This window comes from Rhea pennata, chromosome 20 (assembly GCF_028389875.1).
Source record: "Rhea pennata isolate bPtePen1 chromosome 20, bPtePen1.pri, whole genome shotgun sequence".
NCBI lineage: Eukaryota > Metazoa > Chordata > Aves > Rheiformes > Rheidae > Rhea > Rhea pennata.
Window position 1 is genome coordinate 5,220,295 of NC_084682.1, and position 15,966 is coordinate 5,236,260.

The following is a 15,966-nucleotide window of genomic DNA, read 5'->3' on the forward strand; positions in this document are numbered from 1 at the left end:
TTTTCTCCTCTATGTACGCAGGAGGCAGACAGTGGAGAAGAAGAATGCCGGTCCCAGCCCAGAAGGTAAGAATATGAATTGAGGCTTGTGGGATGCTTTTCTTGGTGAAATGTTCTACAGTTATGTTGTGTTGTTTGTTTTAACCCACACGTGTATCATTTCTACCTACTGCTAATCTTGCAGAATTTTCTTGTCTTGACCTTATTGAAAGACTAACATGTATAACCATGACCTAGATGATGCCCCAGTAAAAGGGTTGCTGCAGCAGGCAAAAGGCAGCAGAGTAAAAAGTCTAGTAACACACAAAAAAATATATGGGGAACAACTGACAAAGATGTCAAGTAATGTCTTCTCCAAATTGTTACTTGCATTCATGAGATGGTGTCTCAGCTGTGGCCATGTGCTGAATAAGATGGTGATACTCCACCTCTCTGTGTGTGCATGTAGAGACTTTACTTATGTCTTGGAAACAAACCCTGGGTGTTTTGTTCCTCAGCTTCCACTGAGGTCATGTGTGTCACTTCTCAAGGCTTGATCCACCACTGGAATGGCTCTGGGTGGAATAGCTGTCTTAGTAAACTCTTATTTTGTGGTTAAAATGTCTCCCTATTGCCATCAAGCTCTGATTTGGATTATCTTAGCTAGCAGGAGTAACACAGGAGAGGCCTTAGTAATGCTGGTCATCCTCTAGCTGTTCCTCTTCATCTGCTGGTTAAGGCACTGTGTGTATCTTTGGTATTTGAGAAAAGCTGTATTTCTTAGAAGCTGAGGTACAGGGTGGCCATAGGCCATGAGGGCGCATGCTGCTTAACACAGCATGTTAGATATGCATTGCTCAACACTACTGTCTAGTAGAATGCCTACTCCGAGGATAGGAGAAGGCTGAGAAGCTACAGGAATTTCTTTTCATTGGGATTGTTTTGGATAGAGTTGTTCATTCTTGTAAAGTTTCAGTTACTTCAGGAACAACTTTTTTCTGGCAAATGCTTATCTGTTTAAAAAAAATCCAAACTCAGCTGCTTAAATGGTAACAAGTACTGACTCCATTTTTACAGTGTATTCAAAGTTTTAAGGGTAGATTTTTTTGAAGTATTGAAAACTGTCTCCTATCCATTAAGCAATCAAAAGAATTATTTCATCTAACCATACTGTAAACAAAGCCTGCGTGTTTAACTGAGTAACTTCCTGAGCAGCAGAAGAATTTTATGAAGAGAATAAGATCCCTTCCAGAGGGAGTAAAGGGAGAGTGAAGGTGAAATAGTTCTCCTTTTCTGAGCTCTTTGGGTGTTAATTCTCTATTTAACATTGTGTGGGTGGGTGATGATGGAAGCAGTAATTTCTATTATTTGAAAGGCTTAAACAAGACATGGGCTTTGGTTTTGGGATTAACTTGAATGAAGCAGCAAAAAAAAAAAAGTTAAGGTTGCACATTCTCATGACTTCATTGTAGTCCTGCAGTTACTGGTGTGGCTCTGGGAAGGGGACTAATCTGTTTCCTTCACTCTTCTTCCGTTACATGATGAGCTAAGAATCTTTCTTCATTTTACAACTTTCATGGCTGAGAGGAAAGCTGGAAAACACAATGCCCAAAGGTTCAAACTGAACTCGGTTGAACTCCAGTTTTTAATTTCACTCTTAGGTAGTCTTCCAGCAGTCACAAGATCAACTCATGACTTGATCTTAGGATAGACAATATATTGGAGGAGATGGGAGATACTTCATTTTTGTGGGCTTTTAGCAGCAATTCTATGTTTGAAACAAGCATTTTTTATGTATTTTAAAATAACTTCCTGGGATAGGAAGTAGCAACCTGCTGTTGATGTGGTAATTGTAACTCTGTAACTCCTGTTGCTGGGTCAGCAACCTGAACAAGGGAAAACAAGAGGGTGGGAGTTAAGTGTATTTGATTGAAGTACCATAAATATTAATAATAGTGAAATATGGTAAGTCACCAACCTACAGTCTTGCTGTGAAGGAGTAGCAGATGTCTATAAAAAAAAATTTGAGTACGTCTATGCAGTCCCCAGTTGGATAGCAAGTAGTGACTATTAACAGCCCAAGCACTAGAAGGGCAGGGGACTGAGTTTGACTTTAAAAGAAAAATACAGTATCAGCTGCAATATAATTGAAGTTGTTCTTTGCAGCTGCCTGACATTCCTGGCTGCCTGTCTGGGCAAGGCCCAGCTGATGATGTTCTCCTGAGGCATAATTCAGGTGACCTAGCTGTGGCTGCGGTCAGTCTTGTGGGTGAGGTTTTTGTGGCTATTTTTAAAATTCTTCTGAAGAGGAGACCGTTCATCTACTAAACTCAAATAAAATGTGTTTAAACCCTATCTCTGGCTAGTATTGCTTTCACCAAGTGCGCCCAAACTCAGCCTATTAACTGGGCATTGAACATGAGTTGTATTGTGGCTAAAAGCCTAGTAGGGTAATAACATAACATTTAATTTACTAAATAGGATGTTAATGCATTGAGATGCTAATGGTGAAGTCTTGGTTGAAAAGGGTTTGGCTTATGCTGTAGGCATAAGCACAAAGATGTCTTTGATGTCAAAAGACTTCTCCAATGATCAGTCTTAAAGATAATGAAGTACCAGATGCATTTTCATTCTCTTCTTCCCTGTGCTTTTCTGCCCAATCGGAGGATTGCTGTTTCAAATGAGACAAATGTTCCACATTTGGCTAGCATATGGCTAGCAATTTTTGACTAATTTCTCCTAGATTTCCGCTGTTATCTTTTCACCTTGATATATCCCATATCTTAGAGAGAAGGAGAACACATGGAAAGGACAGCAGTGTCAGTGTGTGTTACTTGTGCTTGTTGAGCAGAGGTTACGAAGAGCAACCAACCCAACACATCCTCCAAAGAGTCAGAGAGGAGTTTCAAATATGAGCTTAAACTTGTAGGTAGGTACATCAAGGAGGTCATACCTACAATAATTTTTCTGGGCCGTGATCTGTTCATGCTCTTTAAGATGTATCACCACAGAGCACTGTAATTGCATGGACTATCTCAAGTCTCATGGAGATTCACAGACCACGTGAAAATGCTGTTAAACTTAAACCTGTTCTGCACAGCAGTCCAATGACATGACAAGTCTGTGCTTGCCTCTTTGGAGCTTGCCTGCATGAAAAACATACAGTTCGGTCAATCTACTTCCCCAGCATTGTCTGTCCCTGAAGTTCTCTCCCAGAATGTTTGCTCCTTATTTAGATGCTGTTTAGATGCATTTAAATGCTCTGTGAATTATCAGAATACACTTAAAGCTCTTCTCCAAAAGATGGAAAGAGTTATTAGGTTTGCGGAAAGGGAGTTTGCCTGTACTCTGCATTTATTTGTTCCAGAAAATACTGTTTCAAATACCTTCCAAAACTTTGTAGCAGTACAAAGGAATGGTTTATTTTTTCTGTGTGAGAGAAATAGTTGGGTATAGTCAATTTACCCTTAACTTCTATGGAGACCTCTGTTACTGAAAACCTCAGCAGTTTAATACTGCAAATACCTGAAACTGAGCAAATAAGTAAAAATGAGCTCGTCTTCCCCACTCTAAGCTATTCAGGATTTTCCCTCAGATACCCTAGCCCCGCTCCAAAGGAAGCCCAGGAAAGTCTCTGTTCCCTGCAGTAGCTGTGATCAGGCTTGTAGTCCATGGATGAGGTCTCAGAACCCCTAACGTGGGCTCCAAGATCTTGCTCTGCAGTTTCCCATCAAGCCAACCCATGTCTTCTCTGTCTAACTTTTGGCTAGTAGGACTCGTATAGACCTATCAAGTGAGCAGGTATACTGAAGAATCTATTTTTCTTACCTTCATGGTGATCTAGCCACTTCTATTATGGTTTTGGAGGCTGTTACAGCGAGCTGGCCTACTTACCTCTCCCTGTGTCTCCAGACTTGCTGCTGCTCTAAATAGACCTTTAATGGAGTATCTGTTTTTACAATCTCTCTACATCATGCTTTTGTTAACTTACCTGAAATGCATATTAAACTTTCTAAGTTGTGTTTACATCAACTGACGTATTAATGTTTCAATTCTTGTGTGTTCTTTGTACCCAAGGTTGCAAGGATTCAGCATCTTTGTTTTGCTGACAAAGGAAATCTCCAGGGCCCTGAGGCAGTAGTGTTGCTGCGGTCTGCACTGGATTTGTTGTCTGTTAGTTGCTTTCAGAGTTTAGGTTTAAAGTGGTGCCTCCATTTCTATACTCTCTGTGAAGTTGTCACTTGTGTGCCTTGAAACAGCGCTAGCTGCTGAAATGCAGCATTTGAGGCTGCACAGGAACTGCTGCATGCAGAGCTGAGTAAGCTGTATGGCCTAGCAAGGCTGCCTTAATACTTCAGCAGAATTCTTTGAACTTTTATGGTCTGCCACTTGGTCAGCCTAAAGTCCATTTGCATGGCTAAAGCTCAGTCCCTGAGGAGCTTGTCATTGCCTTGAAGTGGCAAGACAAGCATGCTTTAAATCAGGGTATTCTGTTACCTGGAAATGTTCTCAAAAACTACTTGTCCTCCCCTCCTCAGATACAGAGGCAGAAGGGAAAAGGTGTTTTGGTTTTAAGCCTATTGCAGTCTTAAGTACACTTACCTTCTGGTTTGTGGGGGATTTCTAGTTTGTTTTTGTTTTTTAGTTAAAATAGTTCCTTCCAGAAGTGAACTGGGAAGGAAGGAAAATCAGATTATTGCTATGATAACAGTTGATGTGCCAAGATGCCTCAAGGTTTCAAGCTGTGAATATCTTTGTTTTAGGAGTGGAAGACCACAGTTTAATGCAGAAGCTTATAGTTAATAACAGTATAAAAGTTGCTTTTAAGTATCTTGATAGTAAATATAATTTGCACATGTGTTTCTTTGTATAGGGCAACAGCTCAGTAAATTGTAATCCTACTTTTTGAATCTTAAACTGAAACTCATGGTAGGCTTCTTACTACGAGTTTGAGGTTATGGCAGATGTGTGCTAGCTACTGAAAGAGAAAGAAAGGGGATTCCACGATCTGGAATTGATGGTACTTCAAAAGCCTCACTTACAGCCTGCACTGAGGTGTGTGATTCTTCAGTATCTCGTGTCTATGGCGACCTTTGAAGATACATATCATTGCCATTTGATGCTCCCTGTGGTAGGCTTCTGACACTTCTAGTTATCCTTAGTGCATATCTTGTGTTATAAGAGACTTCCAAAAACCATGTGCTGTAGATTCTAACAATAAAACCTCCCTGTGCTTCCTCAGCTTGCTGCAGCGGCTGCCAAACTGTTATTTTGTTGGCACTTGAGCTGTAGTTGGATCTTCCAAGGGCTGCGCAGGACAATTTAACTCAGATCCTGAATGAGAGAGAATGGAGTGTTGTACAGAAGAGCTTGAATTTATCCATGCCAGAGATTACTAAGCTCCCAGAGTATGAACTTTCTTTAGAACTACTTCCTGAACTCATCTATCTTTCCTTTTGGTGACAATTTAGCATCCCTGTGGCATTTACTACAACTGCCTGTGGAGAATATAATTATGAGATAAAGTACAGATCTGTTGATCTGCCAGCTCTGCTAACCATCAGGAAAAGTTCTGTGGACCACACACCACACGATATGAAAGCAGCTCTGTGGTCTTCCTTCTTGAATGCCAGTTGTCCTCTTATCAAACTGTGAGCAAAGGCATAATGTATAGCACTCGTAGAAAAATCTGCATTTATGAGATTACAGGTATCTGCAGGTCTAATTTGCTTCAAATTCTGTCTGTGGTTGCAACATGTTCAGTCCAGTCTGCTGATTACTTACCTGTGGATCACAATAAGGCATAGATGATTTACACAGTGAGACTTGATCCTCATTGCCGAAGGATCAAACAGATTAATATAGGCTGCTGCATTACTAAATTACAAGGTAAACATATGGTGTAGCAGGGAGCTTGCTCAAAACATAGAGGCTTATGAAAAGCGTAGTAGTTTCTCATTCTAAATGTGTGAGTAGAGGAGAATGAGGAGCAAAGCAAAGACAAACTTGGAAGTAAAAGGAATGAAGTTAGGTCATATCCTCCCGCTACTGCGAGGGTCTACTTGAAAATGAGTGAGCCCAGAACAGCTGCCACTGTGCACTTGTGCTCCTTCTCCAGAGGTTAGCAAAGGAGTGGCTAAGCACCTGTAAGGATGCCACATACATGTTTGTGTCTGCTACTGAGCACAAACTGGGTGCTTTAGGCTAGGGGAACTTATGTGGAGGAAAGATTCCTATTGTAAATGCAAAGGGAGGATCCAAAATAGCAATTTTAGTAAACTCATATTTTGCTAAGGGGCCCTAACCTGAGAGAGTTAAACATGGATTGACTCTTAGAGTTTGTGATCTGCATGGATTTCAGGCATGTTTTGAGGAACTGGGCCAGAGTTTCTGGCACCTGATGCAAAGATACCAAAGAGCTGAGTGGCAACAAAAACATGTATTGAAAGAAGTAGTTTCTTCAAAGCTCTTCTTGAATATCTTAATTTTTACATGGAAAACAACTGTCAAGGAAACCTGCTGTATTAAACATTTCAAAAAAAATGGGAGCAGGAGAAGGCGGCAGCCATGCAAGAAGATGTTTCAGCAACAGTGTGTTTTTTCACCGCACTACCCCTGTCCAACATTGGTGTTGCTTGTTAAGACTAGAGCAATAATTCAGCGTGTCCCCCTCTTCTACAGTGCTCAGGTCCATTTGATGTTCTTTACTTCTGCATCTGTGAAACAGGTGTAGTTGAACGCTGACCTCTCTGTTTAAAGACCTCTAAGATCTAATGATAAGTAAAATACAACAATTGGGTGTGTGTTTTTGTGAGGGAAGGGTTTAATGAAGTGCTAATATTGCAAAATAGGTGTTGGATTCTCAACTGAGAAGCTTCATCATTGTTCAGGATAGGCAGCTGACCAAAGGGGCTTTAAAAGCTTGGACTTGTTCTTTCTGCGATGCTTATCAGCCTACCCCTGTGCCTGCCTGGTTCTTTGTACAAGGACTGAAAACAGAAATGCTCTTAGACAGCTTAAATAACCAAATTTAGAATGTGGCTTCCTGTTCTGACTGGTTCTTCAGGATTTGAGTGGTTTTGCATACCTTCTCTGTTCTTGCCTCCCCCCTCCTTTAAAAAAATAGATACGGGCTCTTTTCTACATATTTTGTTAAATTTTCCTTATTCTGTGTAGTAAAGCTGGTGTATGTACATGCTGCCTTGGTGGGTGGTATGCCTCTTGATCACTGGAACAGCTTATTTCTTTGCTATGCTCAGTATCTCATCCTGCCCTACATGTATTGGCTTATGACCACTGCTGCTGAAATGGCTTTGTTTTTCCTGATAAAATGGACAAAGTAAATGCAGTTGTCTTGGTGTGGCCGTGCTAAAAATGGCCAGAAGACTTTTACTAGACCAAGTTCTCCCTCTGAAGTGCAGCTCTGCAGGGGGCAGTGGTAGAACACAAGTGCAGGAGGTGCTGGCTGGCTCCCAGCAGTTTGGTCTCTACCTGTTTACGGGTTTGGTGCTGTGATTCAAGGGTCTCCCAAGATAAGTCATCTGTTTGTACTCCTAATCCACTCAGACTCATCTGCAGGCTCAGTTCATCACTGAAGGCGACGTGTCTTCAGAGCAATGGGATGAGTTAACTGACCCCTCACTGGAGCAGGAGGAACGTGAGATCCTTTGACCCTCAAGAACAGCTGGAGTGTGACACCATATTCTTAAAAGCTACTTCTTGAGACCCCTTTTCTCTGTCTGGTCTGATGCTGAGACAGCTGTCTGTGTGGGGAAAGACTGAATATAGCTGCCACAGAGGAAAACAAAGCACTCTGCCCCACCTATGCACACGGAAATGAACTTGCTACCTCTGATCTCTTTGGCTGTGCCTGCATGACTCTAATGCTAGTCTCTGAAACCATGGGGAGCTGTGATGCTTTGTTTTTAAAATTCTCTAGCTTTTCACAAATGACACCGGAAGCAGCTGCTCAACAGTAAAGAACAAACTTCCCATGTGCACAGTAAAGGGGAAAAACAGGCACTGCAGTAACTCATTTGGCTATGAAGAGAGGATGTGATGGTGGGTTTTTGTTTGCCTAATGCAGCAGCTTCAGTATTTTTCATAATCCCTCTAAAAAGTGTAGACAGATGTGGGTCTAGGTTCTGCATTGCTTCCATCTATTAACACTGTGGTGGGTAATAGTTTTAGGCCAATTTTTCTATACACGACAATATCCTTCTGTTCCTTTTACCTTGAACATGACTAACCTTACACCTGTAGACATTCAGTAAGTTCAGCCCTTCTGTGCTGGAGGAAGAGAAAAGCATTTCTCTGCTTTTATAGGGAGTACCTGGACTTTAGTCCAAATAGATTTAAAGTTAATACCCAACCTTTCATACCCCTGGAGTAAGTGTCTAGAAAGACTGTGATAATATATCACATTCCTTAGGGCTTTTCAAAATGAGACAGGAGAGGAGTACAGAAAGTGTGCTGGCAGGCATAAGTTGTAATTTCCAAGAAATGAAAAGAGGTCCCAGAACCCCGATGTGGGGCTGAGATTATGCTACACTAGTGGAACATACAGAACAGGAGAATCTGTGCTCCAGCATTAATCATCTTAACATGTGAGCAGAGACCCAGCAAACCCCTGTGGGATAGGGGTGGGGGGAATATGGTGACACTGGGACTTCCCTGTGGCCTGACAAGAAGCAGCCATTCAGCCTTAAGCTGTTGATCTTGGGTGGAAACATTAGCTTGATTAATGCCCTCTTTGCATGTGGACCATGTGTGTGGTGGACAAGGCTCTGCGTCTTGTTGGAAGCTTGCTTTCTGCATGCATCAAATCTGTGGTGACTCATGCAAAACCTGACTATGGTGGCTCATGCATTTTTACTGATTGCTTATGTATTGAGGCCTCAATTGTAAAGGGAGCATCACATCTGCAAGCCACTAGCCCTGTGCAGAACACAGAATTCCTCTATTAGATCATTGCAGAATCAAAACATGTTAAAAGGCACAAGGAAAGTGAAGAAGCCAAAGTCATGATGTAATCTACCATGACTGTTCAGCTTTAAAATAAAGATAGCGGAGGGAAGAGGATGGTTATATGAATAAACTTTATCTTTTCAGCCTTGCTGTGTCTGCCAAAAAGCACAATAAAAGTCGATGCATTGATGTTCTCCCCTTACCCCTAAAACTTCTCTTCGGAGGCAGCTGATGGGCAGCTCCTGGTCAGACATCCGTAGCAGTCTCCATCTCAGGTTTTTCTCTTGAGGCTTCTGTAACTGGTTCAAGCTGCTAGAGCAGCTGGTTTGGTTAGCTTTACAAGGATTTGAGGTGTGTGTGTGTTTGGTTGTGTGTGTGTGTGTCTTGCATGGTGCATGCAACTAGTTTATTAGACTATTCAGTGTTCAAAGGTTAAATGAAATCCTGCTGCCTGGCAAGCGCAGCGCTGCACTGACAGTGCCGATACTGTGTTGTTTACTGCCGGCCTCTGCAGCAGGCAGTGTAATGCTGCTAATCCTGTGACCTCCTGGGGAGGGCTAAATGCAGACCTAAAACTCGGACATGCCCTGTGTCCCTTTTTTTCCCTGCTGCAAAATGTAACTTTGTGCCCTGCATTGGGAAGCAGTTCAGGCCCTAGACAGACTTATTTACATCTTGTTGTACACTGATTAATGCCCATGCTCATATGCTCTACTGCAACTTGGTAATGATGTAGATTGTTACCTGTCATCACTTCAAAGTCGGGTACTTTAAGCTCTTCATGTGTTTGTCCCAGCCGAGTGCATCTGCTTACGGTGAAGAACAGCAGTTTGTTGACTGTGTCCTGGTGCCTTCAGCTCCATCTTGTCCAACTTCCCAAAGCCTCTTTCCCCATGCCTGCTCCTTGCTTACTCCTCGTGCACACTGGTGGATCAGGTTATTTGGTTGATACTTCTGCCCGTGGTTAAATGTAGGGGGTGGCTTGCACGAAGAAATAGGGTTGTTCCTTAAGTCTGGTAAAAGTGGGATGTGAAAATAGTGCACACTATACAAATGAGCAGTGGGAACTGAAGTGCTAATCTGACTAACACATTGCCTGAAGGCAATGTCAGGCCTAGTATTTCAACCTTTGTGGCAATATGAAGGGATTCAAATACCTTTTATTAGCACAAAGCTGACTATATGAACCCACCTGAGATTTCCTACTTCTGCTTTTCTAAAGTCTGAAAAAGAAAAAAGCTGGAATATTTCTGTCCTTGTTTGGTCTCTCAGCATATGGAGGTGGAGTGCCAGATTGTATTAATCCAGGGCTAATTCATTTACAAATCTATTATCCATATGTTATGGGTAGCTGCTTTAGGAGTACTGTTTACAGTTAATCACTACACTTGTTTTTTGCAGTTTGTAAGGGCTTGCTTTTGTAGTGTTAGTTGCATGTAAGAAATCTGACACCTGTCTGGACAATATCTTAAATGCATTTAGCCTTAAGGGCTTTATTCAGGTATTGTGCAAGTTATTAATTAGAATGGAACAGAAATTCTGGGTTTGTTTTGCTCTCTATGAACGTGTGCTATGTGTTACTACCAAATATGAGGTTCTTGCCAGTCTCTTGACCTCTGGAAGCATGTGTTTCTCTAATGTCCTAATTTTTCCATTGCTTCTTGCAGCTGACTTAATTTCTGTTTAATAAATGATTTTTTTTTCCTTTAGCATTGCAGCAAGCTGGCACTAGGTGATCTTTCTTCTTCTTTTCTTTTTCTTTCTTTCTTTTTTTTTTTTAACAGCTGTGAAGAACCGTTAGCAGAGATGTGCTCTTGGCTGTATAAGATAACATTGCTTAAATTAATGCAACTGAACCGCAGAATCATGAATTCTGCTTTTTGTCCCTTTCCTTATGAAACCTCAGTGTGGACTTGGTTGAGGCCTTTCAGACAAGCATGCTTCTCTATGCTGTCAGAACTGAAGCACTTGCTATCACAATATGGGTTTGTGGGTTTGAGGGTTTTTTTTGGGGGGGGGGGGCAGTTGTTTGTTTTTTAACCTCTGCTTCTTTGCAAGTTATAATTAACAGTTAGAAATAAACTCTAGATGGAGCTGGGGACTCGAACAGCGTGCTTCCTTTTGGCTTCTGGTTCAACTACCTGATCATAGCAGCATCGCAGCAGAACTGCCCATGGCAGGTTTTGTTTTGTTTTGTTTTGTTTTTTAGATAGGTCGATAGCGTTAATGCACGGGCTCCACTCTCATTCAAGCTTCTTCAACCTCCAACTGAGTTTAAACCAAAATCCTCTTCAGTGATAACTCACTTGTGTGTGTTGCTGAGTCTGAGCACGGGCCGTGCCTAGAGCACAGTTTGGAATAGCATCTTCCTCGCGCGCCCTTTCGATGCTGGGCCTTCCCGCGTTCCTGGGGGAAACGCACGGCCGAGCTTCCCCTGCTTCTCCGTTGTTTTCCAACCCTCCTCGTTAAACTCGCTCACGGTAATGGTTCGAGAATGCAGATCTGGAACAGACAGATTCTGCTTTCCTGCTGCCCCGTCTGCAGAACTGGATTAAGCAAGCTGCCCCTCCACCTCTCTCCCCAGCTATAACTACATTGCACTCCTCACCAGCACAAAGTAACATCTGCATTCCCAGCAGCTGGGGGCTGAGGTTTTTTTTTCTCCTGTGTTTTAAAGAACTTCCTTTCTCCCTTTGCTCCTGAGGGGTGATGGAGCTAAAGCTTGAATAGCTTTGAAAGGCAGCTGCTTTTCTCCTCCTCTGGCAGCAAATGAGTTATTAAATCTCTGCCGAGGAAGGTTCCTGCCAGAGAGACGCTTTCCTGCAGGAGAGAAGGCTCTTTCCCAAGCACCAGCGCTGCCGCCCTTCCGCGATGCGCTTCGCCAGGCCGCGCTTCAAAGAGCTGAGAGGCGGGGGGGGACTAGGAAGGAGAACCCCGATCCGGGGCGCCGCGCCGCCACGTGCGCGCCGGGGCCGGGGCCGGGGCCGGGGCCGGGGCCGGGGCCGGGGGCGGGGGCGGGGGCGGGGGCGGGGGCGGGGCCGGGGGCGGGGGCGGGGGCGGGGGCGGGGGCGGGGGCGGGGGCGGGGGCGGGGGCGGGGGCGGGGGCGGTGCCGGGGGCGGGCCGGGCCGAGCCGGGCCCGCCCCGCGGCCGGGGCCGCTCCTGCGCACTGCGCCGGGCGGCCGCGGGGCAGAGCGGCGGCGGCGGCTCCGCTGCCGGTGCCGCGCGGCCGGGGCTCGGCGGCCGCCTGCGCGGGGCGCCGCGATGATCCCCTACTTCTCCGACAACGCGGTCATCTCGCAGGGCGCCATCGCCCAGCTGTGAGTACCGGGGAGCCCTGCGCGGCACCCGCCGCCCCCGCGCGCCGCGCCGCGCCGCTCCGCGCAAACTTTCTCCCCTGCGGCCGGGGAGGCTCCCGGGCGAGACGCCGCCGTTTCGGGGGTTCGGCCAACTATTTTACCTTTCCCCTTCTCGCTTGAGCTCTTAGACCGTGTTTCTTTGTGCTTACAATAGCCTCCCATGCGAGATAAGACACCACTGATGGATTTTTCTTTTCTTTTCTTTTTTCTCTCTCTCTTTTATTTTATTTTTTTATTTTTATTTTTATTTTTTGCCTAAAATAAAGGACTAGGTCGCAGCCGGGCGTTTTGATCAGCATTGTGTAATAACCGTCCGAGGATAACTCGAGTTCGCGTGTGCTCCGGGCGCCCCGCCGCTGTCCGCCCCGCGGGCACCGCGCTGCCTGGCCGCAGCCCCCGCGCCCGGCTGGTGGCGAGGGGCGAGCTCCCCGTGTACCTTGGCCTTCTCCCGGGCTTAAGGAGAAGATTAGTCGCTCTGTTTGATCTCTTGTTTTAGGTTATCGCAAGGTGCCAGATGGGGACTGGGGGGTTTGTGTTCTGTCGTGCAGACCGGTGCAGCAGGAGCAGGACGGAGACCTTAAACTCGGGAGGACCCACAGGTCATGAGAGACATCAGCTGGTGCCAATTTTTAGTTACTGACAGTCTTGGACAGCTTTAAAGTGCAGACTGAGTGTCTCTGCTCTCCGCAGCGCTTGCTAAGCCGCTTGGAAAATCAGCCTCTCCAGCTGCACAGGACCCTTTGAAATGCAGATACAAATAATCATTTAATTTGTAGACAATTAAGAGCAACTCTCTGAGTTACTGTGAGGTTTTGGGGGAAGGATTACGGAGGGAAATGGCTGCTACGGGGTGGTAGATAAAGCTTCTAGGGAGATAGTCGCTGCAATCTAGACGTGCTTGATATTTCTCTAGAGCAGCCAACTGCTTTTTATCTCTTGGAAGCATCATGAAAGGCTTAAAGATAGTAGGATAAAATGCTGGTGCCACCTGAAGTTGCATTCTTGTCCCAAGAAACTCCTGCTAGAGATCGAGCTGCTTTGTGTTTATGAGGTTTTGGGTGGAAATAGGTCCCAGAACTCTGTGGCTTTTTCTTTTTTTCAGCATAAGCAATCACTGCTGTATTTGTTAATCTCTTTAGTTAAGTCTCTCTGAGCCTTTCATACTCAACCTGAGATGCTTGTAATTAGTCACTTTTTTTTTCTGCTCAGTATTGCCTGTAAACATTATTTTTCCCTGTGGCTGCTTATAATGAAGGTTTAACAGTGATATATCTGAGGTGTTCAGGGTAAGCAGGAATGCAAGTTGAGTATGCCTTGGGGTTTGTGAAATAGCAATAATTGTGGAATTGAGGAAGAAAACTCAGCCTACTGTAGACTGAAATGTTTTCTTATAGATCAGGATGACTTTTAAGATCTGTATTAGGTAGGTAGTTTTCAGTACTTTATAGGTGTTTGTTTTAAGTACACTGCTCAAACACTTGACTTGCAGTTCAGACTGTACGGAGAGCGATCAAAGGGAAGGGAGAGTATCTTTGGTCTCGCTGCTGCCTGTGATCCCTTCTAGCCATGCAGTGTTGTATCTAGCAGTAGTTTAAATCATCACTTGGTTGAAAGAACCACCCTTTCCTTTTCTGGAGGGAGAGATAACTCAGTTATCAGAGGAGCTTATGCTGTCCTTTGCTCCTGGAAGGAAAGATTAATAAGCATGAGAATGACAGAGGTTTTGGCCCACGCATAAGCGTTCACACAAGGCTCAGCACCGTATTAGTATTTTGATAGTGTTCTTAATCAGGACAGTGTTGTGACTTTCATGCTGGCATAATAAGGGTCTATTTTTAAATATGTACTCCCAATTGCAAGTTCATAGAGGCTGATGAATATTGGACGTCCTGATTTCTTTGTGGGCAAGACCTAAAAATCTGGATTTTGTTGTTTTGGTGTGCTAAAAATTTGTTCTCTGTGGAATGGAAAGGGCACTGGTGACCCAAATGTTATCAGTAAGTTCTGTTTCAGTGTATTCTTTAGTAGATGTATTTAGCTAATCAGCTCTGACTTTCAGACATCAGCAGAAATTGCTCTTGTGTTGACACTTTTGGTCAGTAACTTAGTCAGCTGGTCTGGGTCTAATTCATTTCAGGTTCACAAGGATTCAAATCAATGTCTGAGAGACTTCTGTTTATCAAAGTGCTTAAAATTGATAGCAAGATTCCTTTAAACAAGTTACAACTATTCCCACTGAACCTAAGAGGACTTGTGCTGATTTGCTAGCTTTATTTTTCTGTAGGATTCAAAGTTCACTTTAGTCTAATAAGCTCCGTAGCAGCTGATAGGAAGATAAGAAAAATGCAAAAGTTAAGGCGGTCTGTAAATACCAAAGCATTCTTAACAGAAGAAACATGTAGGAATTGCCATGGATCAGTTCCTTGCTTCCTGCCTGCAGTCGCTTCCTCTTTCCTTTGCCAAGTTTGAGGTGTCTAATTCATCGTTGGTGCCCCTGAAGTGTTTTTTCCGTGTCCCTGACATAGTGCTGTTCTTCACTGCCAGATTCCCCTGTCGCTTGGCTTTCTCTTTACCTTGGTAGCAAAGAAGGATGATCCCGTGGTCAGGGCACTCGCTTGGGGTTTGGGAAGACCCAGCTTTTGCTCCGTGCTGCAGCACGTCCTTCCTGCACTGTCCTGGCCAAGTCTCGCCAGGCCAGTGCTCAGCTGGCAAGTGCTGCCTAAAGATGCAAATGCATCCCTAACTTTTCTATCAAAACTAAGAATTAATCACTTAACTTTAGCGTCTACATTCCTTGGCATTTTTTCTGCATCTTTTTGTGTCTAAATATTTTTGCCTCTGCCTCAGCTTCCACTCTGCAAAGCAGTGATGGGAGCACTCCCTTGGCTCATGCTGAGCACGTGTTAAGACACTCCAATATTGTTCTCTACTGTGTTCTTCAATACTTTTGGAGCCAAATGGATCTAAAAATATGAATATGCTTGCTGCTTTCCATGATTCTCTTACTTGCTTCATACCACTCTGTTTCTTATTATAACATGTTGACTGAAGGCTTTTGTAGTATGAATTTTGAACTTTGTAGAAAAAAAAGAAGCGGATGGAATTGATGACTTCTTCACAGTGTCATGGGTGCATCTTGGAACTCTCTTAAAAAAAAGGGGGGGGGAAGAAGTAAAACCTATGATTTGAACAGAATTATTTTCAGCCAAGGGTTAAAGATAGGCACAAGATGTTCGCGCAGAGTTAGCCTTGCAGCCTATTGCGCTCTCGCATAATCACCTTTCTTGTAAGTGAAAACCTTTCTTCGTTATAGTATGAAGCAACACCGTTTTACGGAGTAAGAGGAAGTTACGGACTGTGCAGGTGAGCACAAACAGTACGCTGAATTGCGTCACGAGGTCATTCAGGCTCGGCGCACTGACGCCTCCTTCCCACGGTGTGTCTTCAGCCCCGGGCTACGTTTTGGCCTTTGTTCCCTCTGTTTTTTAGCATTGTCTTCTAGGCCGTGTGGCCGGGGCCTTTGTGCTACCAAATTTCATGACAACCTAATGTTGAGTTACTCCACATGCCAAGTGAGGAGCTTAGCTAGGTGTGTCGTCACTGTTCAGAGAGCCGTTTACTTTATTTATTCCTTGTACGGGAAAACCCAAGCTTTTTATCTGCT

At 44.2% G+C, this 15,966-nt stretch overlaps 1 protein-coding gene across 2 annotated transcripts in view; it reads left to right on the forward strand.

The window, feature by feature from the left end:
* The first annotated feature begins 12,182 nt into the window (after positions 1-12,182).
* The window catches only part of SSH2 (slingshot protein phosphatase 2), a 52,130-nt gene continuing 48,346 nt past the window's right edge, over positions 12,183-15,966 (forward strand). For both annotated transcript variants that reach the window (XM_062592196.1, XM_062592197.1), the window contains exon 1: positions 12,183-12,263. In XM_062592196.1, the coding sequence (XP_062448180.1) occupies positions 12,208-12,263 (56 nt within the window). In that variant the 5' untranslated portion in view covers positions 12,183-12,207. The remainder of the gene's footprint in view (positions 12,264-15,966) is intronic.